At 52.0% G+C, this 25,012-nt stretch overlaps 2 protein-coding genes across 2 annotated transcripts in view; one reads left to right on the forward strand and one right to left on the reverse strand.

The window, feature by feature from the left end:
- Nucleotides 1-3,284, reverse strand: part of Nbeal2 (neurobeachin like 2) — a 42,672-nt gene extending 39,388 nt beyond the window's left edge. Inside the window, exon 1 of the mRNA XM_090323504.1 lies at nt 3,082-3,284. Within this exon, the coding sequence (XP_090179630.1) occupies nt 3,082-3,132 (51 nt within the window). The 5' untranslated portion in view covers nt 3,133-3,284. The remainder of the gene's footprint in view (nt 1-3,081) is intronic.
- A 2,992-nt stretch (nt 3,285-6,276) lies between these two features.
- Nucleotides 6,277-19,480, forward strand: LOC150043321 (coiled-coil domain-containing protein 12-like). Its single transcript, XM_090323210.1, has 7 exons — nt 6,277-6,297; nt 6,365-6,372; nt 15,733-15,812; nt 16,758-16,819; nt 16,999-17,033; nt 18,929-19,005; nt 19,084-19,480. Exons 1-7 carry the CDS (start codon nt 6,277-6,279, stop codon nt 19,164-19,166), a joined length of 366 nt encoding a protein of 121 aa, XP_090179336.1. The 3' UTR covers nt 19,167-19,480.
- The last annotated feature ends 5,532 nt before the right edge of the window (nt 19,481-25,012 follow it).

Raw genomic sequence — 25,012 nt, forward strand, 5'->3', positions numbered from 1 at the left:
TAAGGACAGTGCCCAGGCCCTGAGTTCAAGCCCTATGACTGGCCAAACAACAGCAACAAAAATAATCTGAAGATCCTGGCTCAAAAGCCAAGCACAGGCAAGAAAGTGCATGACATATTTGTCTCCAATTAGCTACCCAAAACCTGAAAGTGTGACTCATGTGGTAGAGAGCTAGTCTTGGGTAAAAATGCACTTAGGGCCTGAATTCATGTGTGTACATAGGGACACACACACACACGTACTCTCTCTCACACACACACAAAGTTATGGCAGGTAAACATCACTTGAGGGGCTTCCTATTCTTAAGACTAAAGAACCTGTTCTTGACTTTAGTGACCCCTGACTTGGTTTCCCCACAAATACCTAGAGAATCCCTCCCTTTGTTTCCCTCTCATAAGCCCTAGTAAAGCAGGGGCCCACAGGGTTGAGTCAAGCCTACATCTAGGGTCTCTAAGGAAAAGGGAAGGGCAGGAAGTGGTGTGTGAGTGCACACACACACACACACACACACACACACACACACACACCTTGTTCTCTCCTCACCCAGACCCACAACTGGTGAAACAGGTTTCCCAGCTGATGTCAGCTTTCACTGCTGAAGGGAGGGGCAAGGGGTAACTGGCTGGGTAGCCACTGATGGGGTGTGGGGGGGTCCTCTATTAGTTTAGCTCTATTCTTTTTTCGGTTGGTCGTGGGACTTGAACTCTGGGCCTGGACACTGTCCCTGAGCTCTTCAGCTCAAAGCTACTGCCCTACCCCTTGGGCCACAGCGCTACTTCACAGCTCCTAGTCCTAAGCATACATGTAAAGAGAGGTTGAGCAGGGACCCAATGCCTGCCTGTCATCCCTCCCAGGAAGTGGAACAGCAGGTGGGGAGGGAGTCTTAGTACCCCTAGCACCAGTAAGCTAAGCAGGAAGGCAGTACAGGGACCCAGAGGTCTGGCTTCCTCTCTCTAAATCAGCTTGGCCCCACCCAGCTCCTAGTTTGCTCTCACATCCTGGATTTGTTGGCTTGGTCCCAGGCTGCCCCTGGCTGCCCAGGCTAAGGCCAGTCTGTGGCACTAGACTTGTGAGGTGAGGAGTGTGAATGTGTGTGTGTGTGTGTGTGTGCGCGCGCGCGTGTGTGTTTATATGCACGGGGTGGAGAGACATGACAATATAACATGAGCTGGCTCAGAAATCAGTGCTAAGTATCTCATGGAAGCAGAGCGCTGGTGGCTCACGCCCGTAATCCTAGCTACTCAGGAGGCTCAGATCTGAAGATCAGTGTTCAAAGCCTATCGCTGAGATTCTTATCTCCAATGAACCACTACAAAACCAGAAGTGGCGCTGTGGTTCAAGTGGTAGAGCACTAGCCTTGAGCTGAAGAGCTCAGGGACAGCGCCCAGAGTTCAAGCCCCGTGTCTGACAAAACACCTCGGGGAGTTGGGAGTGACCAGCTACTGGAAGAAGCAACAATACCAGTAGCACCACAGGGTCACAGGGTGAAGAAACAAAGAACTAAGCACCCATTACCCAAGACCACTGAGAGATCCAGACCCAGGTGCTGGTGGCTTAGGCCTGCCGTCCCAGCTACTCATAGGCTGAGACCTGACCATCACAGTTTGAAACCCGCCTGGACAAGAAAGTAAGTCCACAAGCTGGTGCTCTACCACTTGAGCCACAGCACCACTTCCAACTTTTCCTCTGTGTGTGGTACCAAGAATTCGAATTCAAGGCTTTGTGCATTCTAGGTAATCTACCATTAGGCCATACTCCCGGCCCCTCCCTAAGACCATTTTTTTTTTTTTTGCCAGCCCTGGGCCTTGAACTCAGGGCCTGGGCACTGTCCTTGAGCTTTCTCAAGGCTAGAGCTCTACCACTTGAGCCACAGCACCATTTCTGGATTTTTCTATGTATGTGATACCGGAGGAATCAAACCCAGGTATTTGTGCATGCTAAACAAGCACTCTACCACTAGGCCAAACTCCAGAACCTCCTTGAGACTTTTAAACTACAATCAACCTGCAAAAAAGCCAGGCGTGGAGCTGATGCTCAACTAATAGAGCACTAGTCTTGAGCAAAGAAGCTAACTGACAGCATCCTGGAACGCACACAATCATTTCGCTCATTCATAAGAAATAACTCTTGGGTGTACAAACAGAGAGGCTAGGAGAGGGAACTTGATTGGTTCAGAGAAGCAAGCAGGAATCTTTTCTGGACCGGTCCTTTCCTAGTGTCAGTTTCGCAGAGAGGGAAGTAGAGCTTTAGAAATACAAACACCACTGTTGGAGTCCTACGGAGAGGGACTCTTATTTTCAGGCACTGCCTTCCCCAGGGGTCTGGGGGACCTCTGAGAACCCGAGGAGATAAAAAGAAGCTGCGTGTGGCCCTTGGGGCTTGCTCTTCAAGCCTCCAGGACAGCTTCAGCTAAGCTGGGCCACTGAGGGCAGCATGCACTTGCGGGGGGGGGGGGGGGGGGTGTCAAGCTGTTCGAGGGGTACACAATAGTCCATTGTGCCTAGGGCACACCTGAGCCAGAACCTCAGCCCGGTGCCAGGTGCAAGTGCAGGGAGGCAGGCAGGGGAGGGAGGCGTTACCCTGCCACCCCTCCCTGAAGGAAAGTGGGGGTGAAACGCATGGCACAGTTAGGGAACACTAAATCAGAACCACTAGTCAGAGGGCTCCCTTCACCTTTGGGGGGGCACTTGAGGAAAAGACCCCCCCCTCAAAAGAACTGGTGGTAACTCACCCCAAGGACTCCCCACCCCATACACACTGCCTGCCCCCACTTTGGGGAGGGGGAGGTGACCTGGGTCAGACCTGCAGGAAGAGATACACCTGTCTGGACCTCTGAACCACCTACTTGAGTGCTTTCCTCCCAGCTTGGCTCTCTCCTGGCCTCAGTTTCCCCAACTGGAAGCCTTTCCCAGGAGTGTCTTCATCCCCAGGTGGAGAAAGTGCATAAAGGGCCAGAGGCATTCGGCAGGTTTTGGGGGGGGGGTGACACACACACCGAAGGCTCTATCGATCCCCCGATCGATCGGGTACCGGGGTCCCGGGGGACCCAGGGGGGGCGCCACGGGGCGGGGCGGGACTCACCTGCGCGTAGTAAAGCAGCCACAACTCGTAGAGCCGCTCTGAGGCGGCCATGGCCTGACCCGCTTCCAGCCTCGCCGTGCGCCACCTGTCGCCGCCGCCGCCTCCTCCTCCGCGCCGCCCGCCGGTTGCCCCCGGCCAGGCCCATGGGGCGGAGTGAGGCGGTGGTAGAGCTGGAGGAAATCCGTGCCGCTCCCGGGGCGCCCCCCCCCACCTTAAAGTCTACATGCCCCTCCTCCTCCTCCTCCTCCTCCGGGGCCACCGCCCAGGCTTCCTGCACTTCTGGCTGCCACTTGCCACCACCGCTCACAGCCCCGCCTCCCGGGGACCTTGCAAAGGGCGGGGAGCCAAGAGGGAGGAGGAGGAGGAGGAGGGGGAGGAGCCTGGGGTCAGAGAGGCCCTGGGGAGGTCGCCCCGCCCCCACCGCTGGCACCTCTAGAATTTAAGTCATGGGCTATTGGGGTGCAGGGAGGGGGGGGGAAAGAACGCAGAAGCGGGGGGCCTGGCGGTTCCAGACTTGACTTGAGGGTATGTCTGCAACTGCTGGGTTAAGTTCGGTGGGGGTGGACAAGAGCCTGCAACAAGTGCAAGCCTGGGGACTTCTCAAGGCCAGGGCTCCACCACCTGAGCCACAGCACCACTTGTGGCTTTTTTCTATGTATGTGGAACCAAGGAATCCAACATAGGTCTTTGTGCATGCTAGGCCAGCATTTTACCACTAGGCCACACTTCAGGTCCCCTTCAACAGGTCTTCATGAGGTATGTCAAGTTAGGGAGGGAATGGACAAAAGCCTTGAACAAGTTGGTGTTTTGTTTTGTGGCCAGTCCTGGGGCTTGAACTCAGGGCCTGAGCACTGTCCTTGGACTTTCTCAAGGCTAGAGCTCTACCACTTGAGCCACAGCACCACTTCTGGCATTTTCTATGTTATGTGGTACCGAGGAATTGAACCCGGGTCTTTGTGCATGCTAGGCAAGCACTCTACCACTAGGCCAAATGCCTGGCCCCTGCTTTCTTTCTTTTTATTTTTGAGTCATGGGCCTTGAACTCGGCCTGGGCACTGTTCCTAAACTCTTCAGCTCAAGACTACAGCCCTGTCCCTGGGCCTGGTTGTCCTGTTGTCCTTGAGATCTTCAGCTCAGGGTTACTGCCCTACCCTGGAAACAAGGCCGGCTTTTCATTTTCTAGTGGTGAACTGTAGAGTCTCAGGTCCTTTTGTGCCAAGGCTGGCTTTGAACCTTTATCCTTAGATCTCAGCCTTCTGAGTAGCTAGGATTATAAGTGTGAGCCATTTCACCTGGCTTATGTTTTGTTTTGGGCAGTCGTGGGGCTTGAACTCAGGGCTTGAGCACGATCCTTGGACTTTTTCCTCAAGGCCAGAGCTCTGTCACTTGTGGCTTATGTTTTTGTTGTTGTTGTGGGGCTTCAACTCTGGGCCCAAGCACTATCTGGGAGCTGGTTTTGAATCAAGATCCTCAGATTTCAGCCTCCGGAGTAGCTAGGATTACAGGCCAGAGTCACCCACACCAGACTGCCTGGGGCTTTAAAGCCTGCTATGGGTAGGGCAGAGTGGCAAAGAATTAGCCAACTTGGCAAACTCCACAAACCCCCAGATAGCTCCAGAAAAGCAGTGTACTTCTGTTGACTTTGGTTTAGTGAGGCAAAGGGATAGTCTCCTCCTTCAGGAAGCCCTCCTTGATGCTCCACTCAAGACATCCTACATAGACACCAAAGATACCAGCACTTACTTTATTATATTTTTTTGGGGGGGGCATGGGGCTTGAATTTGGCTAGGGCGCTGTCCCTGAGCTCTTCAGCTCAAGGCTACCACCCTACCCTTGAGTCAATCCACACTTCCCGTTTTCTGGAGGTTAATTGGAGATAGAGTCTCAGGTCCTTTTGTGCCGGGGCTGGCTTTGAACCTTGATTCTCACATCTCAGCCTCCTGAGTAGCTAGGATTACAGGCCTGAACCACTATGCCAGGCTTTGATATGACTTTCGAAGTGAGGGGCTGGCTCTCTGATCAGAATGACTGCGGTGGGGGTGGGGTTAAGTCTTCTACTGGTGGGGAAGAAGCATGCCAAGCCCCAGAGCGGTGTCTTGGTCCTAAAAATTAACCCAAAGCCTCCTACATCTTGGGGTGGTCAAGAGGAAAGTTCTTATTCTATCCCTGACCTGACTTGCCCCTGTGGTTTGGGTAACCTCCTTCCATCTGGCTTTCCCTTCCTCCCCATTCATTCTAGCTCCCATTGTCTATAACCTGGCCCTGGCAGGTTGCAGATCCACGGTGAGGGGAGAGGGCCTCGCCACAGGGCAGGTAGGCAGCAGAGTTGGGCTAAGGAGGGAAATGTGTAGCGACAAGGGGGGGGCAGTTGAAGGGATAGGGAGGTGTGGAATGTGTGCTCATTGGTTCACTTGGGACAGCCTCCTACAGGAAGCCCTCCTAGGGTGAAGGAAGGGTGTGGGGAGGGAGCCAGCACCAAGTCCCCGGATGGAAGTGGGGGGTGGCTTTGGGGCCCTCGATGGACTTCAGCCACAGGGGTGGGTGCTCCGCTTCTCAAAACCGGCTGGTGAAGGCGGGGAGGGTCTCGGCGTCCTGGGGGCGGGGTGCACTCGGCAGGCTAACCCTCACCTGGGAGGTGGTGGACGGCTGACCGCGCCCACTCTGGAGGACTTGGCCCGCGCTTCCGAGGGACGAAGAGCGGCGGGGTGGGGGCCGGGGCCCCACGACACCCAGAGGAGGGCCCTGCCTCCACCTCCACAGGCCCAGGCGGGGCGAGGGATTTCCCACGCCGGCCGGGGGGCAGTGGGGAGGACGGGCGGGCGGGGAAAGGCGGCGCGGGGCCTCTCGGGGGGCTCCCCCGCCTCGGGCGCTCCTCCCTCCGCTCCGACCTCGGCGGCCGGCGGCGCCCAACGCGTTCAGCCCACACCACAGCGCCCCTGCCCGCGGCCCGGCCGGCCTCCACTCGGCCGCGGTCCTCCCGCTCCTCCCGGACGCCGCCTCGCCAGCTGCTCAGCCGGGAGGCTCAAGGCCGAGGGGCGGGCGCTCCCGGAAGACGTCATCACCGATTGGCTGCCAGGGCGCCTCGGGCTCTCATTCTCGTCTTTTCATTGGTTGTGAGATCTCTCCTCCCGCCTCCTCCTCCGGGCATGCGCCCTACGGAACCCGGGAAAAGGAAAACAGGGAGCAGCGGGCAAGATGGCGGCCGCTGCGGCGGGTGTGGGCCGCCTAGAGGAGGAGGCGCTCCGGCGAAAAGAACGGCTGAAGGCTCTACGGGAGAAAACAGGGCGTAAGGTAAGGAACGTGGAAGTGAGAGACGCAGGCCACGAGGCCCGAGTTCGGCGACCCGGGCGGGAGGGCTGGAGATGAAGGAGGGGGGAAGGGGAAGGAAAGCCACCTCAGTGCGCATGCGTGAAAGGTGGGCCCCGCGTGGAGCGGCGGCGCCGGGTTTACCGGCCGTGAAGGGGGAGGTGCGCATGCGCGCGGCCGCGGGCCCCGCGGTGTTGCGTGCTTGGTCCTCCTCCAGTCTTCTGGATGCTGGTTGGGGTGGGCGAGATTGGTTCCGTTTCCCCGCTGGCCCCGCCGGCCGTTCCCCCGAAAGAAAAGTTGGATTTTCAGAACTTTTTTTTCCCGTCTGCCAGCGTGCATTGGGCATCTTGGACGTGACCGGTGAGTGTGCACGGAGGAATCCGAATAAAAGGGTCAGGGTGGACTGCAGGGAGAGAAGAGGAGGCTTATTTCTTTCCCAGAGTGCTGCTGCCCGGGAGGAGAAGGGCACTTCACTGATTTCTCCTGAGTTTCCTGTCCATCACAATGGAGTTGTCCAGAGTCCTGGAGAGGAAAGGAGAATTTTCGGGTTGCCCCAGGACCTTTGGCCCTGTCACTTAGTATGGAGCTTGGAACAAACTGCTTCATATCTCTAAGCCCAGGTTTCTCTCCCCCCCCCCATCCCCTCTCACATCCTTTTGCCAGTCCTGGGGTTTGAACTCAGGGCCTGGGCTTGTTTTGTTCAAGGCTAGAGCTCTCCCACTTGAGCCACAGCGCCACTCCCAGCTGTTACTGTGTATGTGGTACTGAGGAATCAAACCCGGGTCTTCATGCATGCTAGGCAAGCACTTTAACCACTAGGCCAAACTCCTGGCCCCCTGGGCTTGTTTTGTTCAAGGCTAGAGCTCTCCCACTTGAGCCACAGCGCCACTTCCAGCTGTTACTGTGTATGTGGTACTGAGGAATCAAACCCAGGGCTTCATGCTTCATGCGTGCCAGGCCACCAAGCCAAATTCCCAGTCCTCCACCCAACTCCTTTTTTAAAAAACTTTACCTGGGAGTGGGTAGATTAGCCTTAGGTTTGAATTCTGGGCCTTGCACTTGGTAAAGCAGACACCCTTTCACTTAAGCCGGGCCTCCCAGCTGAGACCTGGAAGTTTGTTCTATCTCCAGTGGGGAGTAACAACTCCTACACACCCCATTCTCACCGTTATTTTGGAATCCAATAAAACAATCTGTAGGAAATGACTCCAGAGACCACAGAGGATGGAGGTTTTGTTGTTTCAGGTGCAAGAACTGTGTCCTTCACTCTACCCAGTACCAAAAATTAAATAAATAAAATTTCTAGATCAGTTCCAAGTGAGAGGAAAACAAATTCCACTTTCAAGTAAAAAACAAGCAAACAAAAAGCAAACCCAAACAACAACAACAAACAGCAAACCAGTCTCATGCTGGTTTCAGTTTTCTTTTCTGCATAGCTGCCTTGCATAATGTAAGGATGATAAAGCCAGCCACATGGGCTCTTGTTTCTTGGCATCCTCTAGAGTGAATCCATCCTACATTTACAATCAAACTGCCTGGCTCAGGAAATCTCTAAGCTGTGCCTCCCCCCCCAATTTTTTTTTTTAATTTAAAGGTGACATACAGTGGAGTTACCTTTACATGCATCAGGTAGTAAGTACATCTTCTATTGCAAAGTATCAACTGTTCCCTCCTTCTGACCTATTTCCTCCCCTCCCCCTCTACCTACAGATTGCTTAGTTCACTTTCCTTTAAAAGGCTCTGCATTTTAAACTGTAGCTAGTTCCTTGGAATTATTCCCACAGTTTTAAGGCCCAGATTATTGGGTTGGGTTTGAATACAAGGCAGCTCTTACCATCCATTCCCCATGGGATGGATTTGCCAGATTCTCAGAAGAACTGACCTTTAAAAAGAGGAATTCTGCCAGGCACAGTGCACTGGCTCATGCCTGTAATCCTAGCTGCAAAGGAAGCTGAGATTTAAAAGGCAGCCCAGGCACTGAAGTCCTTGAGATTCTCATCTTCAGTTCACCATTAGAAAACTGGAAGTGGTGCTGTGGCTCAAGGGGTAGGGCAGGTGCCGTAAGCTGAAAACCTTAGGGACATCGCCCAGGCCCAGAGTGGTAGCCTTGAGCTGAAGAGCTTAGCAGACAGCACCCAAGCCCAGAGCTCAAGCCCCACAATTGACAAAAACAAACAAACAAATAAGAAAGAGGAATTCTGGGGCCAGGATTTTGGTCTAGTGGTAGAGTGCTTGCCTAGCATGCACAAAGACTGGGGTTGGATACCTCGGTACCACATACATAGAAAATGCCAGATGTGGTGCTGTGGCTCAACTGGTAGAGCTCTAGCCTTCAGAAAACCCAACGACAGTGCTTAGGCACTGAGTTCAAGTCCCAAGACTGGCAGAAAAAGGAATTCTGTGCTTGTGTGCGCATGTGTGAGTGTCTGCCTGCCTGCCTGCCTGCCTGTTTGTGATGGAGTTTGAATTCAGGGTATGGGGCACTATCCCTGAGCTCTTTAGCTCAAACTGCCCTACCTCTCGACCACTATGAACCACAACTCTACTTTCAGTTTTCTGGTGGTTTATTGAAACTAAGAGTCTTGTGAAGATAAGAGTGAGGGATTTTTCCTGCCCCAGCTGGCTTTAAACTGTGAACCTCAGGTCTCAGCTTCTTGAGTAGCTCGAATTACAGGTGTGAGCCACCAGTGCCTGGCTTAAAAGAGAGAATTCTTAATAAGTTGCGAGTAGGGCTGCTTTTTTTCTTTTTTTCCCTTCTTCCCAGTATATTTGAAATGTGGGGTAAAATGTAAAGAGGAGCATTTTCAGAGTGAACTGAGTAAGTATCACCAGCCTGAGTTATCTAGTCTTGTGAATAATAGCCCTGATAAGCAGAGGAACTAAGGTTTTTCTCTTAATTTATAGATTGAAACACCCAGGCCTGTTACTTGCTCACAGTAACAAGCTGGCACTATGGGCTAAGAATTTGTGGTAATACTTTTTTTTTTTTTTTTTTTTGGTGGGTCCTGGGGCTTGAACTCTGCGCCTGGGCGCTGTCCCTGACCTCTTCAGTTCAAGGCTACCACCCTACCCCTTGAGCCACAGCCCTACATCCCCTTTTCTAATGATTAATTGGAGATAAGAATCTAGTAGTCCCGGGCTGGCTTTGAACAGTCATCCTCAGATCTCAGCTTCCAGAGTAGCTAGGATAACAAGGGTAATAACCTGCTGTGCCCAGCATGTGCTAACACTTTTGCATACAACCTTGAAGTGCTTACTGAGGTGCTGGTGAGAAACTGGGTATATAGCTTCTGTCTGTTGGTCCTCTCCCTCTTCCTCCCTCCCTTTCCCTCTCCCTCCTCCTCCCTCCATCTCCCTCCCCTCCCCCCTCTCCCCCTCCTTTTCCCCCTCTCCCCCTCTCCCCCTCTCCCTCTCTCCCTCTCTCCTTCCTTCCTTCCTCCCTTTCTCCTTTGGTGGTGCTAGGATCAGGCCCTTGTCTTGTGCATAATAGCCAGATGTCTCTGATTCCTGATTTAAATCAAACAAACAACAAAAACAAAAACCAGTATAGTTCCTGGTTTACCAGTGCCACTTAGATTAATTTTTTTTTTCTTTTAACTATGCTGTGGTGTCAAAACGATCCAGTCTGTGGTTTTTTTGTTTGCTTTTGCTGTTGGTTGTGGGGCTTCAATCCCGGGCCTATGTGCTGTCCCTGAGCTCTGCAGCTCAAGGCTAGTGCTCCACCACTTTGAGCCGTGGCACCACTTTGTTTTCTGGCGGTTCATTGGAGATAAGAGACTTACGGACTTTTGGTTGGCTTTGAACCCCGATCCTCAGATCTCAGCCTCATGTGTAGCTAGGATGACAGACATGAGCCACCAGTGCCTGGCTTGCCAACACTTTTTAGTTAGACGTAAGAGAGTCTCACACACTTTCCTACCCTGACTGGCTGCTAAGCCTCCCCAGTAGCTAGGATGACAGACATGAACTGCTGAAGCCTGGCTAGACCTCAGGTTTTGAATTGGGGTAGTTTCCTGGTTAGCTTTGTGCTGCAAGCAGCCTGTCCTGCTCAGCCAGGCTCCTGGAACGAAAAAGGTCATGACTGTTCTTGGGATTATAGGCGTATGCTATCATGCCCAGCCACTCCTTTCTAGATACAGGTATCGGCAGATCCTCTGAAATCTTTTAACAGCTACAGCATAGACTTTGTCTTCGCGATGCGCTAATGGAAGGGTTCTGAGCATGCTTAAAATAGAATAAGTTTTATTTGTGATTAATTCAGGGAGGATCAATATGGAGACATTTTTGTCTCCTGTAGAGCCCGTTTTTCCCTCCTTGCACTGATGAGGGTAGCCCACCTTTTCCAGTTTCTCTGTGCACCCGCCCCCTCTCTCCCTTCCTCCCTCCCTCCCTCTCTCCCTTCCTTCCTCCCTTCTTCCTTCCTTCCTTTCTTTCTTTTTTTGCCAGTCCTGTAGCTTGAACTCAGGACCTGGGCACTGTCCTTGGATACCTTTTGCTCAAGGCTAGCGCTCTGCCACTAGAGCCATACAGTACCACTTTTGGCTTTTTCTGTATATATGGTACTGTGGAAGCGAACCCAGGGCTTCCTGCATGTTAGGCAAGCACTCTACCAATAGGCCACACTCCCTGCTCGCCACACCTTGCTTTTGCCAGTCCTGGGGCTTGAATTCAGAGCCTGAGTGCTGTCCTTGTTTCTCCCGCCCCCCAAGGCTCGAGTTCTACCACTTGAGCCACAGCACCATTTTCAGCTTTTTCTATGTATGTGGTACTGAAGAATGGAACCTGGGTTTTTGTGTATGCTAGGCAAGCACTCTACCACTAGACCAAACTCCCAGCCCGCTCCTTTCTTCTTCTTCTTCTTCTTCTTCTTCTTCTTCTTCTTCTTCTTCTTCTTCTTCTTCTTCTTCTCCTTCTCCTTCTCCTTCTCCTTCTTCTCCTTCTTCTCCTTCTTCTCCTTCTTCTCCTTCTTCTCCTTCTTCTCCTTCTTCTCCTTCTTCTCCTTCTCCTCCTTCTCCTCCTTCTCCTCCTTCTCCTCCTCCTCCTCCTCCTCCTCCTCCTCCTCCTCCTCCTCCTCCTTTTTTTGTCAGTTGTGGGGCTTGAACTCTGGGCCTGGGCACTGTCCCTGAGCTTTTCAGCTTCAGGATAGCCCTCTACCACTTTGAGCCACAGCACCACTTCCAGTTTTCTGGTGGCTTATTGGAGATAAGAGTCTCATGGACTTTAGTGCTTAGGCTGGCTTTGAACTGCAATCCTCAGATCTCAGCCTCCTGAGTATGTAGGATGACAGGCGTGAGCCACCGGCCCTTGGTTCTCATTCTGCTTTTAAAAATTTGTTTATTTTGGGCCGGGAGTTTGGCCTAGTGGTAAAGTGCTTTGCCTAGCATGCAGAAAGACCCAGGTTCGATTTCTTGGTACCATATACATAGAAAAAAGCCGGAAGTGGTGCTGAGGCTCTAGTGGTAGAGCTCTAGCCTTGAGAAAGTCCAAGGACCGTGCTCAGGCCCTGAGCTCAAGCCCAGGACTGGCAAAAAAAAAAAAAAAAAAGGTTTATTTTATTGTTAGGGTGATATAGAGAGAACTTACTTCTTGAACATTGTTACTCCTTCCTATGTTTTTCTCCCAGTCTTACCCTGCTTCTTAACAGGGTTTTGTTTTGTTTTGTTTTGTTTTGTTTTGTTTTTGGTGGTAGTGGTTTGTTTATTTTCCCTGATAGTACTGGAATTTAAGCCCTTGCTTGCCAGGCAGGCACTCTACCACTTAAGTCATACTTCTACCTCTTTGCTTTACTTTACTTTTCAGATAAGGTCTCATATTTTTGCCTGGGCAAGACTAAAACCTTCTTTACCTTTTTTTATCTCCTGTATACCTGGAATTGTAGGCATGAATGAATAATCTGAGTACTGAGTTGCCTACCTCTCTGGTCTTCCTTGATATCTATCTCTTGAATAGCTGGGATTACTGGTGTATGCTACTTTACATTGACCCTTTGGATTGAATTGTAGGTTTTGTATGAGCTAGGTGCTCTACCTCAGTCCTTGAGTGACTTTTTAATCAGGGTAAGTGGCTGGGGGCAAGATAAGTAAGGTCTGAGTTACTCTGAGTTAATTTTACAGCATCCAGCAGCTCCTTGCTTCATCATATCAATGGAAAGCCTAGGCAGATGTGTGATGCTGCCTGCACTGGGTAGATAAGATACCTAGAGTCTCTTCTCTCTGGAAGTAACCTCTGATGTGATAACAAAGTCCACAGTTGAAGCCTGTTGGCCTGGGGAGTCTGTACCAGGCTGTTTCTACTCCTCCCCCCGCCAAGATCCTTGATTTTGCTAGGGACCTCCAGATTGAGGGCATTTATCTTTTTCACACTCCAGCCCTAACTGACCCACCTTTACTGCTGTAAACTCATAATTCAGTATCATGGTGGACAAATTAGTTCTGAGACTGTGGCAGGTGAAGAGACACGATTAGGGGTAGCACTGTTTCCGTGTATCTTCTTTTTTCTTTTTCTTTTTGCCAGTCCTGGGGCTTGAATTCAGGGCCTGGGCACTGTCCATTTGGCCAACAGCACCACTTCCAGCTTTTCCTGTGTATATGGTACGGAGGACTGGAACCCCAGGGCTTCAGGCATGCTAGGCAAGTACTCTAACCACTAAGCCACATTCCCAGTCCCTCCTTGTATCTTGGCAGGTAAAGCTCTGATAGTGACACCCCTGTGTAACAATGCTCTTATAAGCCAATTTGTTTTGTTTTTTGTTTTGTTTAGTTTGTACTTGGGACTTGAACTCAGGGTACTAGCTATCCCTTACCTTTTTAGCTGAAAGCTGGTGCTGTCTCTACCACTTGAACCCTGTCTGTCTCCACTTCTGGCTTTTTGTTGTTGTTGTTTTGGGGGTTTTTTTTTTGGCTACTGCATTGGAGATAAGAGTCTCTGATTTTCTTTGTGTGGTGGGACTTCCTAGGCTTTATCAGCCCATGATTTTCAGTTTGTCTGTGAAGCCTCTGTCTCTGTGGTCAGCCAATCGTGGCACAGGTGGGAAGACTTTGGTTTTTTTTTTTTTGCCAGTCCTGGGGTTTGAACTCAGGGCCTAAACCCCATCCTTGGGCTTTCTCAAGGCTAGAGCTCTACCACTTGAGCTACAGCACCACTTCCAGCTCTTTAAGATACCAAGGCAAGCACTCTATCAGAGGACAAACGGAGGCCCTCTAAAACGGATTCACTTGGCACAAACCCCCATTGGCTGTTGGCTTTCCAGAGTATTTGGCCTGTCGTTGGACGAAAGACAGCACTGGGTCGGCTTTTGCCTCCCTGAGTTGGAGAGAGGCACCTGACCTCAGCCCGGGTGTGCCTGAGAGCAGGCCTGCCCTGTCTTTGTCCCTTTAGCGTCAGCACCCTTTTGTGTGAGGCGCCTGCATTCTTCCAGTGAGTCACCACAGCCTCCCATCCTGTACCACACCACCTGACCCGGTTCCGGTCCTTATTTATCTTAGGCCTTATCTCCAGTTTCCCAGCCCAGCTCAGTGCTCCCTCTGTTCACCAGCCTCGAGGGAATGCCTGCACCCCAAGAGAGCTGCTACTCTTAGTCCCCCCGCCACTTGGGTGAGATGGTCCCCACCTGTGACATTCCCTTGCCAAGAAGCCCTGACCGAAGAGTCAGACGGCCTGTCTTCATCCAGGCTCTGGTGGCTCACACCTGTCATTCTAGCTCCTCGGGGCGGGCTGAGAGCTGAGGATCTCAGTTCACCATCAGTCTGGGCAAGAAAGACCATGAGATTTACCTACAGTGAACCACCAGAAAACCAGAAATGGTAGAGCACTAGCTTTGAGCTGAAGAGCTCAGGGACAACACCCAGGCCCGGAGTTTAAGACCCATGACCAACCAAAAAGAACCCCAGATCTCATAACTTGATGGACAGAGAGCAGATGCACAAGCCAGGAAATCCTAGCAGGAGGGTGGAATGCCGGGGTCCAGAGCATGAGGCCCCCTTATCCTGGAAAAGTTAGGGCCTCTTGTCATCTTCACCCTCGCTTCCTGCCATAGAGAGCTTGAAGTCTCTGGTTCCAGGCAGGGTGGCATCCAGCCCAGAGCTTATCCTGAAGGGTGAGTCAAAGTTGGGTGGCTGCATATCTAACCCCTAAATGCCCCGGAACACAGCTCCCGGGGCCACCACATTCAGCGGGCAGTCCCTCCGCCACTGTACCCAGAACTGGATGAAGTTGAGGAACCTGCCGGATTCACTCAGCACCGTCAGTTTCCTCTTGCTCCTTCTCAGGCTCCTGATTTCTGGTTGTGTTTCTTTCTGTGTGCCAGTCCTAGACTTGAACTCTGGGCCTGGGCCCTGTCCCTGAGCTCTTCAGCTCAAGGCTACTGCCCTACCCTTGAACCAAGCCCCCCTTCCCCTTTTCTAGAGGTTAGTAGGAGATAAGAGTCTCAGGTCCTTCGGTGCCCAGGATGGCTTTGAACCTCGATCCTCAGATCTCAGCCTCCCGAGTCGCTAGGATGACAGGCGTGAGCCACCGCGCCCGGCCCCTGAGCTTTTTGGCTCAAGGCTAGCACTATACCATTGGAGCCACAGCTCCACTTTCATCTTTTTGGTGATTTGTTGGAGAGAAGAATCTCGCAGTCTTGGGTGTCTGGGCTGGCTTTAAACCATGACCCTAGATTCCAGCCTCCCGCACAGCTTGGATTACAGGTGTGAGTCACCAGTGCCCAGCTCTGGTTTCTGATTTCTCAAGTCATTTCTGGGAAGGCTCAAGCTTTTGCCTCTAGAGCACCACTTTTTTGTGGGTTTTTTTTTTTTTGCCAGTCCTGGGCTTGGGCTCAGGGCCTGAGCACTGTCCTTGGACTTTCTCAAGGCTAGAGCTCTACCACTTGAGCCTCAGCACCACTTCCGGCTTTTTTTTCTATGTATGTGGTACCGAGGAATCGAACCCGGGTCTTCATGCATGCCAGGCAAGCACTTTAACCACTAGGCCAAACTTCTGACCTAGGAAATTTCTAGAAAGGTCTAAGCTAAGGGCAGACCACACTCCATCCGCAGATAGAACGTCTCTCTCGTCAGTTTCCTTGTCCCCCCTTTGCCTCTTGTGGAAGGATGAGCCCAAAGGGGGAGATATCAAATAAGAGTGGTGGGGTGGAAAAGGGGAATGGTTACTGATGTCCTTTCTTAGCCACCCCCCAGCTTTGGGGGAACCCCATTCCCCTGCAGACAGCGCCTTGGGGCCGGAGTGGGGAGGATGAGCAGTGAGTCTGGCTCTTTAGCAGCAGGTGAGGGAGGAGTTGGGGTGGGAAGGGGAGGAGCCTGGGAGGGGGCGTGGTCTCCTCCACATCCCCTTGTTCTCCAATCACAGGGAACTGAGGCTGCGCAATTATGTCCCCGAAGATGAGGACCTGAAATGGAGAAGGGTGCCCCAGGCCAAACCTGTTGCAGGTCAGTGGACGCCCCCCCACCCCCAGTTCCAACATCTGTATCACAGCTAGTGGTCCCCTTCTACCTCAGCCTGCCTGCTGTCTTTCTCAGAGGACGATGCAGAGGCCCGGGGATCGGGACAGGAAAAGACTCCCTGCAAGTGCAGGTGACCCAGTTATCGGAGCCACTCAGGAGCCTGAGATCTGAGGATCCTGGTTCCACGGTTCAAAGCCAGCTTAGGCAGGAAAGTCCATGAGACATTTTTTTTTTCTTTTTTTAAGATAAGAGTCTCATGGACTTTGGTGCCCAGGCTGGCTTTGAACCATGCTCCTCAGACCTCAGCCTCCTGAGTAGCCAGGATGACAGGTGTGAGCCCCCACGCCCAGATTCAAGCTCCATTTTTTTTCTCTTTCTGTGGTACTGAGGCATTGAATCCAGGGCCTCATGCGTTCTAGGCAAGCCCTCTACCCACTAAACCACATTGCCAGCCCCTCCAGGAGTCTCATCTCTCCATTAAACCACCGGAAAAAGCGGGAAGTGGCACTGTGGCTCAGGTGGTAGAGCACTAGCCTTGAGCAAAAGAGGCTCAGGGCAGCAGCCAGGCCCAGAGTTCAAGCCCCAGGACTGACAGAAGCAAAAAGAGAACTTTATGCAGCTCTCGGCCTGCTTCCTTCCTCTTCCCTCACTTGAGGGCCGCACTCTTCCCAGGTGACTTGGCCCCTGGGCTGGTGACACGGTGACATTGATGGCCAGGCAGACCTTAGGAGAGAAATGGCGAGCCACCATGTGCCTCCCTGGCTAAGAAACAAGACCAGGAAGATACTGGTGGGGCCCCCCAGTAGCAGAGGTGGGGAGAAGGTCACATCTCCCTACACAGAGGCTACCCAGAGACCCACCTTGCCACCACCTGTGGCTGGGTCACCTGGCTGTCAGCCCCTCAGCCCGTGTTCCTCTTGCGCCCTCTAGTGGAAGAAAAGGTGAAGGAGCAGCTGGAGGCCGCCAAGCCAGAGCCTGTCGTTGAAGAGGTGGTGAGTGCTATTGGGGGGGGGGGGGGGTGGCCTTTTCCTCTGCGCGTTCTCTCTTCCTTTCCACCTTGAGTCCCTCCTCCCCCTCCCTCCCTTCCCCGGCCCCAGCTCTGTCCTGTCTCCCCATCTCCCCTGGAGTGGGACCCTCTTGTCCCTGACAGGTATATTTTTTCCCTCCCCAGGACCTGGCCAACCTGGCACCCCGGAAGCCTGATTGGTAAGTGTGGCTATGCCAGGCACAGGCCTCTGGCTGCCGGGCCATTGGAAAACTGTCCCAGGCATTGGAAAGAAGAGCTGAGCAGGCCAGGAGCGTGGCCTAGCTGTAGAGTGCTGGCCTGGCTTGCATGAAGCCTTGGGTTCGATTCCTCGGTACCACATACTCAGAAAAAAAGCTGGAAGTGGCGCTGTGGCTCAAGTGGTAGAGTGTTAACCTTGAGAAACTTCAGGACAGGGCTCAGGCCCTGAGTTAAGTCCCAGGACTGGCAAAAAACAAAACAAAACAGATATGGAGGTGTGACTCAAGAGGTAGAATAGCAGCCTTCACTGGACCGATGCAGGAGCGGGGAGGGGAGACACCCCTTCCGGGGCTGAGAGTGTGGTTTAGTGGAGAGCCCTTGCTTAGCACTCATGAAGCCCTGGGTTCGGTCCCTTAGTACCAACCCCTCTTGTAAGGCGAGAATTGACGGGATATATACAAGCCTCTCTTTGCCAGTTCGAATCTTGGGAGTCTTTATTAAAAGGCCAGTGACCGCGTGGTGAACTCATGTGTCAAACACAAGCGGCCAGAACACCATGCTCGATACAGTCAGGAAACAGGCCAGAGATGACAGAAACAACAGCTATAATACCCGTAAGCAGACTCAGCTCCCATGGAGAGCTGAATTGGGACGCCATGGTGATGAGAGAACAACCAGGAAACCAGACACGGCACTGAACTCTGAGAGGTGTGACAGTGGCGTAAGTCCTTCAGACGTAAATAGATCTGGGGCAGGGGCACAGGAAGCGCCCAGTCCAGGTACTGCATTGACAGGCCTAGTAGCTACCAAACCAAGTGCCCACCCCTGTCTCCAGAGATTCAGACACCACCCATCACCTGTGGGGGGGCTTTACCTTCACCCCTACACACACACTGGGAGAACCTGACCCAGACCCCAAATCTCCACTGTTTTCTCACTGGCAGAATCTCCCTCCCAGCTCACCTTGAGACCAGGCGTCTCCATTTAATTTCCTTCACTAGAAACCCCACACCTGGGCAGGTGCTGGCGTGGCTGTGACTGCGTTTCCTTGCCTAGGCTCAGCCACCTTACTTCTGTCTCTCCCTCTGGCTCCATTTGTCTGTGGAGATGGAAGGCTGGTCCTTCTCCAAGCCTAGGGTGCTGTGGACCTGAAAGCCATCATCTCTCTGACCTTGGCCAGAGCCAGGGGCCATTTTCTCCTCCCTAGGATTCTGCGCACTCTGCTTCCGGGACCAAGCACCCACTCTGGTGAAACCAAGCTTGAGGCGCGAGTTCTAGAAACTCCAGAGCCACAGACAAGCAGGCTGAGGGCAATGTGGAATAACCCAGCTTGAGCCTGTGGCCTGAGGAGAGGGTGACCCACAGTGGACAGGAGCCAGTCACCCCAGAATGGCGACTCTGGGGTTCTGATGGGGGCGGTCCCAACCCTTGTACACCTTGACGTATCCCCTCTGGAGAGGCAGTTCTGTGATGCTTGTCTCCTGCTCCCTGCCTGGAACTGGGGTTCAAGAGACAGACAGATGGACAGGGGAGCAGGCAGGTAACCTCTCAAACAGGAAAATGGCCTTTGTTTTATTTTATTTTTTGCTAGTCCTGGGGTTTGAACTCAGGGCCTGGGCACTCTGCTTGGGCTTTCTCAAGACTAGCCCTCTACCCCTTGAGCCACAGCCCCTCTTCTGGCCTTTTCTGTGTATGTGGTACCGAGGAATCGAACTTGGGTCTTTGTGCAAGCTAAGCAAGCACTGCACCACTAGGCCAAACTCCCGGGCCAGCAAGTGGCACCTCTAATGGCAGATAGCAGTGCAGAGAGGGAGCCGAGGCCCCCCTCCCCCCCAGGCTAGCCTTCAGCCTGCCTCCTCCCCTCCTCCTGCTCCAGGGACCTTAAGAGAGATGTGGCCAAGAAACTGGAGAAACTCGAGAAGAGGACGCAGAGAGCCATCGCTGAGCTCATCCGTGAGTGCCGCCCTGTGGTCCTGCCCTTGGTCTGAGCCCAGGGCGCTTGTTTACCTCTGTCTGTCTTGTCTCTTCCAGGTGAGAGGCTAAAGGGCCAGGAGGACAGCCTGGCTTCGGCAGTGAATGCCACCACGGGACAAGAGGCCTGTGATTCCGACTGAGCCGGGCTCTGTGCTGCATCCATCCGAGCAGGGAGCAGGCCTGTAGAAAGCAGGTCGTGCGCACGCGTGGAGCGGGAACTGTGCATCCCTTACCTCCGTTCATCCCGCACTGAGCGGCCCCTGCAAGAAAGAACCCTCCCGGAGCGAGGTCAGCTCTTCTCCCGAGGACCCCCAGATACCCGGTGACCCAGAACCGGCCACAGCTCTGGGCACACGCACATCTGTACATATGTATATGCTCTGATATATGTATATATATATTTTTTAATCTCTGGACCTAGAGAAAAATAAAGCCACCTGTGTGGTAGAAACCAGTGAATTGTGTTCTGGTTTCTGGGGTGCTGCAAGGATGCAATGGCTAACGAGACGAGATAGCCACAGAAGAGCCGAGCACTGGTGTCTCGAGTCTGTCATTCTAGGTCCTCGGGAGGCTGAGATCTGAGGATCATGGTTCAAAGCCAAGCCGGGGCGTAAAAAGTCCGAGAGACTCTCATCTCAGAGAACCACCAGAAAACCAGAAGTGGCACTGTAGCTCTACGTGGTAGAGAGCTAGTCCTGGGCTTGAATTCAGGGCTGGGGCACTGTCCCAGAGAAAGCCCAAGGACAGTGCCTAGACCCTGACTTCAAGCCCTAGGACTGGCAAAATCTCACCAGCTGCCAGCAGTGGCTCCCACCTACTTACTCAGGAGGCTGAGATGTGAGGATCACGGTTCAAAGCCCGCCTGGCCAGAAAGAACTCGGGGACAATGCCCATGCCCCGCCACCCAGTAAATGAAGGATAAACTACATCAAATTCCCTTGCAGTTCTCACCTCTAGCCACTAGATGGCAGCAAGAGACAAGAGTCTCCGCCTTCGCCTGCTCTTCCTGGCAGCACTTGAAGCCCCTTCCCTCTCCCGCTGGCCACGGCCCTCGTTCCTCCAGTCACTGGAGATGAGCCATGAGTGGAAACCCCAGCATATCCTGAGGATGTCCCAGGCACTTCAGGGTGGGCCAGGTGTGGGGGTGTCATAGAAACCCTCCCCAGCCACCCCCTCAACACCTGCATTTTGGAACCAAGCTCTCAAGATGCCCAGTACCCACAGATACTGTGGCATAGGGTATCTCACCTCCTGGTGGGCTTGGATGGGCACAAGTGACATCCTGGAATAGATGGAGGCGTGTGCTAGGGTTCTGGATTCTTCCTGGGTTTAGGGTGGGGAAGGAAGGGGGGTGTTGGCTGTAGCAGCCGTGAGCTGGGTCGGGGTGTCTGGGCCGAGTCTCGGCCAGCCTGTCCCGTTCTGCCTGGATTTACGGGTTTTCTTTAAGCGTTCCCGTTACTCAGGCCTCCAGCGGGCCCCAGGACAGAAATAAAAGCCACACGGTCCTGCCTTTGGCCACATGCCTCGTGTGTGTACACACACACCTCCGTGCCAACTCCCACCCCCCCCACACAGGCCTGTGCATTCCTGCACCTAATGGCACTCTGATGGCTCTCTGGGTCTCACGTGTGCACGGGTGCACTAAATGGCCTCAGTCGATCATATCCTCCGTGGGTGTTTCGCGATGGTGGAGCAGAATCCGATTCTCCTTGTACATAATTCATCCCTTCCACAATTCCTAACACACACACACCACTCAAGGAGGACCACATAATTTTCCTCTATCCCCAGGTATCTTCTGCACTGTCCCGATAACCCGACTGTCATCATTTCCCTAGCAACCCCCCAAGAGCAGGAGCTAGATTATCAATACCCTTTCGGTCACTGTACCCTAGTAACTCTGGATTTCCATGTCTTAACATTCTCTAGTGAGACATCTACACAAGGAAGAAGATGATAATTTGTGATTGCTGTGTCATGAAATCCATTTCCCTTTTTTCCTTGGTCCGTAAGTGACACTTGAGTTTCCTTTGACTTTGTCGCACAGTCTCCTCCAGGTGCCGTATCTCAAAGTCTGTCATTGTTCTATTTAGTGTCTGGAGGCCCTCATTGTCTCTTCTGTCTATGATGCTTACAAAAACTCACAGTAGCCGAGTGTGGAGTCTCACGCCTGTAATCCTAGCTACTCCAGAGGCTGAGATCTGAGGATCGAGGTTCAAAGCCAACCTACTCATCTCCAATCCACGTCTAGAAAATGGGAAGTGGGGTTTGACTCAAGGCTAGGGCAGTAGCCTTGAGCTGAAGGGCTCAGGGACAGCACCCAGGCCTGTCAAGCCCCATGACCTACAAAAAAAAAAACCCCAAAACTTGCAGTAGAAAACCTATAATATATTAAATTAGCAAAAAAAAAAACCTTTAAAAATTAGCTTCATAGCACAATCTATAATAAAGACGGAGTCACTTAATGGCATTTCGTTTTACATTCAAAAATAAAGCCGGGCTCACACCTGTGACCCTCATGGAAGGGCCTTGCATTGGCATTCCTACTTGGTTTTCTTTCTCACTCAAAACTAGGGATCTCCAATGTTCATTCACACCTCGACTTCTAGTTGTTTGCTGGTCCATTAGACTCTCTCCTGGACTTTCCTGCCCAGTCAGGTTTTGAACTGAGATCTTCAGCAGTCACCTTCCTGAAGATCTGTGCTCAGGCTGGCTTTGAACCTCCATCCTCAGAGCTCAGCCTCTGGAGTAGCTAGGATTACAAGCCATTTCTTATTCTGTCACGACAAATGTGGCATTCAAGGATGATGGCGGGCTCCGTTTCCCATCTTTTAGTTAGAGACAAGAGTGTTGTGGGCTTTTCTATGTTGTCCTTGAATCCTAGCTTGCTCAGAGTTTTGATGACAGGTAAGAATCTCCAGCCTACAACATGAAATTGATTGTTTTTTTCCAAACTTTTCCCTTCCTGTAGCATTTCTAAGACACTTTGTACAATTTAAGAAAATGAAACCCAGATGTCAACAAGTCCAGGAGAAGTTGGACAGATGAGGGTGAGGCCTCTTCCCAGCCCAGCAGCCAGGCAGTGGGGCCTAGTGCTAGAGTGCTCGCCTACCATGCACGAAGACCCGGGTTCGATTCCTCAGTACCCCACCTACATAGCAAAAAGCCACAAGTGGTGCTGAGGCTCAAGTGGTAGAGCTCTAGCCTTGAGAAAACCCAAGGACAGTGCTCAGGCCCTGAGTTCAAGACCAGGACTGGCAGAAAAAGAAAGAAAGGCCCCTGGCCTCCCCCAGCTGCAGCGGTGGCGGCGTTGCTATTCCGCGGCCGTCCACGAGGCGGCGCGGTGGAGTCGCCGCCCGCCCGCCGCGGCTCGGATGCCGCAGTTCCAGCCGTGACCAGCAGAGGGCGAACTTCTCCCACCTAACCAGACCCACTGGCCCCCGCCCTGCCTCCACCCGCCCCGCCCCTGCCCCCACCCCACCCCGCCTCTGCCCCACCCACCCCGCCTGACTCACCCACCTCTGCCCTGCCTCCACTACCCCGCCTCGCCCCGCCTCCTGCTCTGCCCCCTTGGCTCTGGGAAGCAGAGCCTGGCTGCAGAAGTCAATCTGCCCAGGGTGAGGGTGGAGCAGGGGAATGGGGGTGCAGAGTGTGAACAGAGGCACATCATCATATATCATCATCACCATCATCACCATCATATCATCTTCATCATCATCATATTATCATCATCATCATATCACCATCATCATCATATCACCATCATCATATATGATCATCACCATCATCACCATCATCATATCATCATCATATCACCATCATCATCACCATCATCATATATCATCATTATCATCATCATATCACTATTCACCATTACCATCATCATCACCATCATCATATCATCATCACCATCATATCATAATCATCATATCACCATCATCATATATCATCATCACCATCATCACCATCATCATATCATCATCATATCACCATCATCATCATCATATTATCATCATCATCATATCACCATCATCATCACCATCATCATCATCATATTATCATCATCATCATCGTATCACCATCATCATCACCATCATATCATCATATTATCATCATCATCGTCATATCACCATCATCGTATATCATCATCACCATCATATCATCATATCATCATCATCATATCACCATCATCATATCATCATTATCATATCACCATCATCATCATCATATCATCATATCATATCATCATCATCATCATATCATCATATATCATCATTATCACCATCATCATCATCATCATATCACTATTCACCATTACCATCATCATCATCATCACCATCATCATATCATCATCATCACCATCATATCATCATCACCATCATATATCATCATTACATCATCATCATCATCATTCTATCATCACCATCATCATCACCATCACTATATCATCATCACTATCATATCATCATATCACCATCACATCATCATCATCATCACATCATCATCATCATATCATCATATGCTGTGATATTTTTCTTAAATGGTTGTTTTTAATTGTTATATATTTATTTTACATTATGTGTGTGGCTTCCTTCCTGTTGACATATTGTCATATTGTATATGAATTTATACTATACGATATTGCGTCATCTTTCTTTCCTTTTGTGGCCGCGCTGGGGTTTGACCTCAGGGCCTGAGCCCCGTCCTTTGTGAGCACTCTGCCTCTGAGCCCTAGCGCCACTCCTGGGTTTTTCTATGTTCATGGCATCAGGGACTCAAACCCAGGGCGTAGAGCATGCTAGGCGAGCTCTCTACCATTGGGCCACTCTCCCTGCCCCACCTATTATTTATTACGTTAATTCAATGTACATTATATATTCTATGGGTTGATCTATATTATGTTCTAGTATACATTTAAATTTGTATTATATCACATATTCTTTTATACAGCACATTATACGTGATGTCTAGTCTAGATTATACTGTTACATATATTTGTATGTGTATTACATAAGTATTGTACATTTGTGTGTTATACAGTATTGACTCTTGTTACATCTGTGTGCACACATCATCTCTGGAGGTTGGCGGTGGGCGAGAAGGGAGAGGGGAGGCCAGGGGTCTCTGAGGGCCCGGGACAAGGCCAGAAGTGGGGGCCGAGGGGACCTCCCAGAGGCCCCGTGTCCTCCCAGAGGCCCCGTGTACTCCCACAGGCCTCTGTCTTCCCAGAGGCCCCTTTGTGCTCCCAGAGGCCACGTTGAAACAGCTTGTTTCTCCTTTTTGTGTGTGTGCGTGCATCAGTGTGTGTGAATGTCTGTGCATGCATGTGTGGTGTCCCTGATCGTGAGTACATGTGCGTGTGTGGTGTCCCTGATCGTGAGTACATGTGCGTGTGTGGTGTCCCTGATCGTGAGTGCAATTGCGTGTGTGGTGTCCCTGATCGTAAGCACACATGTCCGTGCGTGTCCGTGATCATGTGTGCACGTGTGTGTGTGGTGTCACACACGTTAGTGCACGTGCATGTGTTGTGTCCTTCATTGGGAGTGCATGTGTGTGTGGTGTCCCTGATCGTGAGTACATGTGCGTGTGTGGTGTCCCTGATCGTGAGTACATGTGCGTGTGTGGTGTCCCTGATCGTGAGTGCAATTGCGTGTGTGGTGTCCCTGATCGTAAGCGCACGTGTACGTGCGTGTACGTGATCATGTGTGCACGTGTGTGTGTGGTGTCACACACGTTAGTGCACGTGCATGTGTTGTGTCCTTCATTGGGAGTGCATGTGTGTGTGGTGTCCCTGATCGTGAGTGCTTGTACATGTGTGGTGTCCCTGATCGTATACACACGTGTGTGTGTGGTGTCCCTGATCGTGAGTGCACATGCATGTGTGGTCTGCGTGATCGTGAGTGCATGTGCATGTGTGGTGTCCATGATCGTGATGGCACATGCATGTGTATGTCTGTGATTGTGAGTGCGCGTGCATGTGTGGTGT

The sequence above is a fragment of the Megascapheus bottae genome, chromosome 32, assembly GCF_031878675.1.
Source record: "Megascapheus bottae isolate mThoBot1 chromosome 32, mThoBot2.hap1, whole genome shotgun sequence".
NCBI lineage: Eukaryota > Metazoa > Chordata > Mammalia > Rodentia > Geomyidae > Megascapheus > Megascapheus bottae.

What these genes read in the sequence shown, in the direction of transcription:
- LOC150043321 (XM_090323210.1), top strand. Translation starts at nt 6,277, where the DNA reads ATGGCGGCCGCTGCGGCGGGT. An exon ending in AGCCTGTCGTTGAAGAGGTG is followed by an intron (nt 16,820 to 16,998) that starts GTGAGTGCTATT and finishes TTCCCTCCCCAG; the next exon opens with GACCTGGCCAACCTGGCACC. An exon ending in GCACCCCGGAAGCCTGATTG is followed by an intron (nt 17,034 to 18,928) that starts GTAAGTGTGGCT and finishes CTCCTGCTCCAG; the next exon opens with GGACCTTAAGAGAGATGTGG.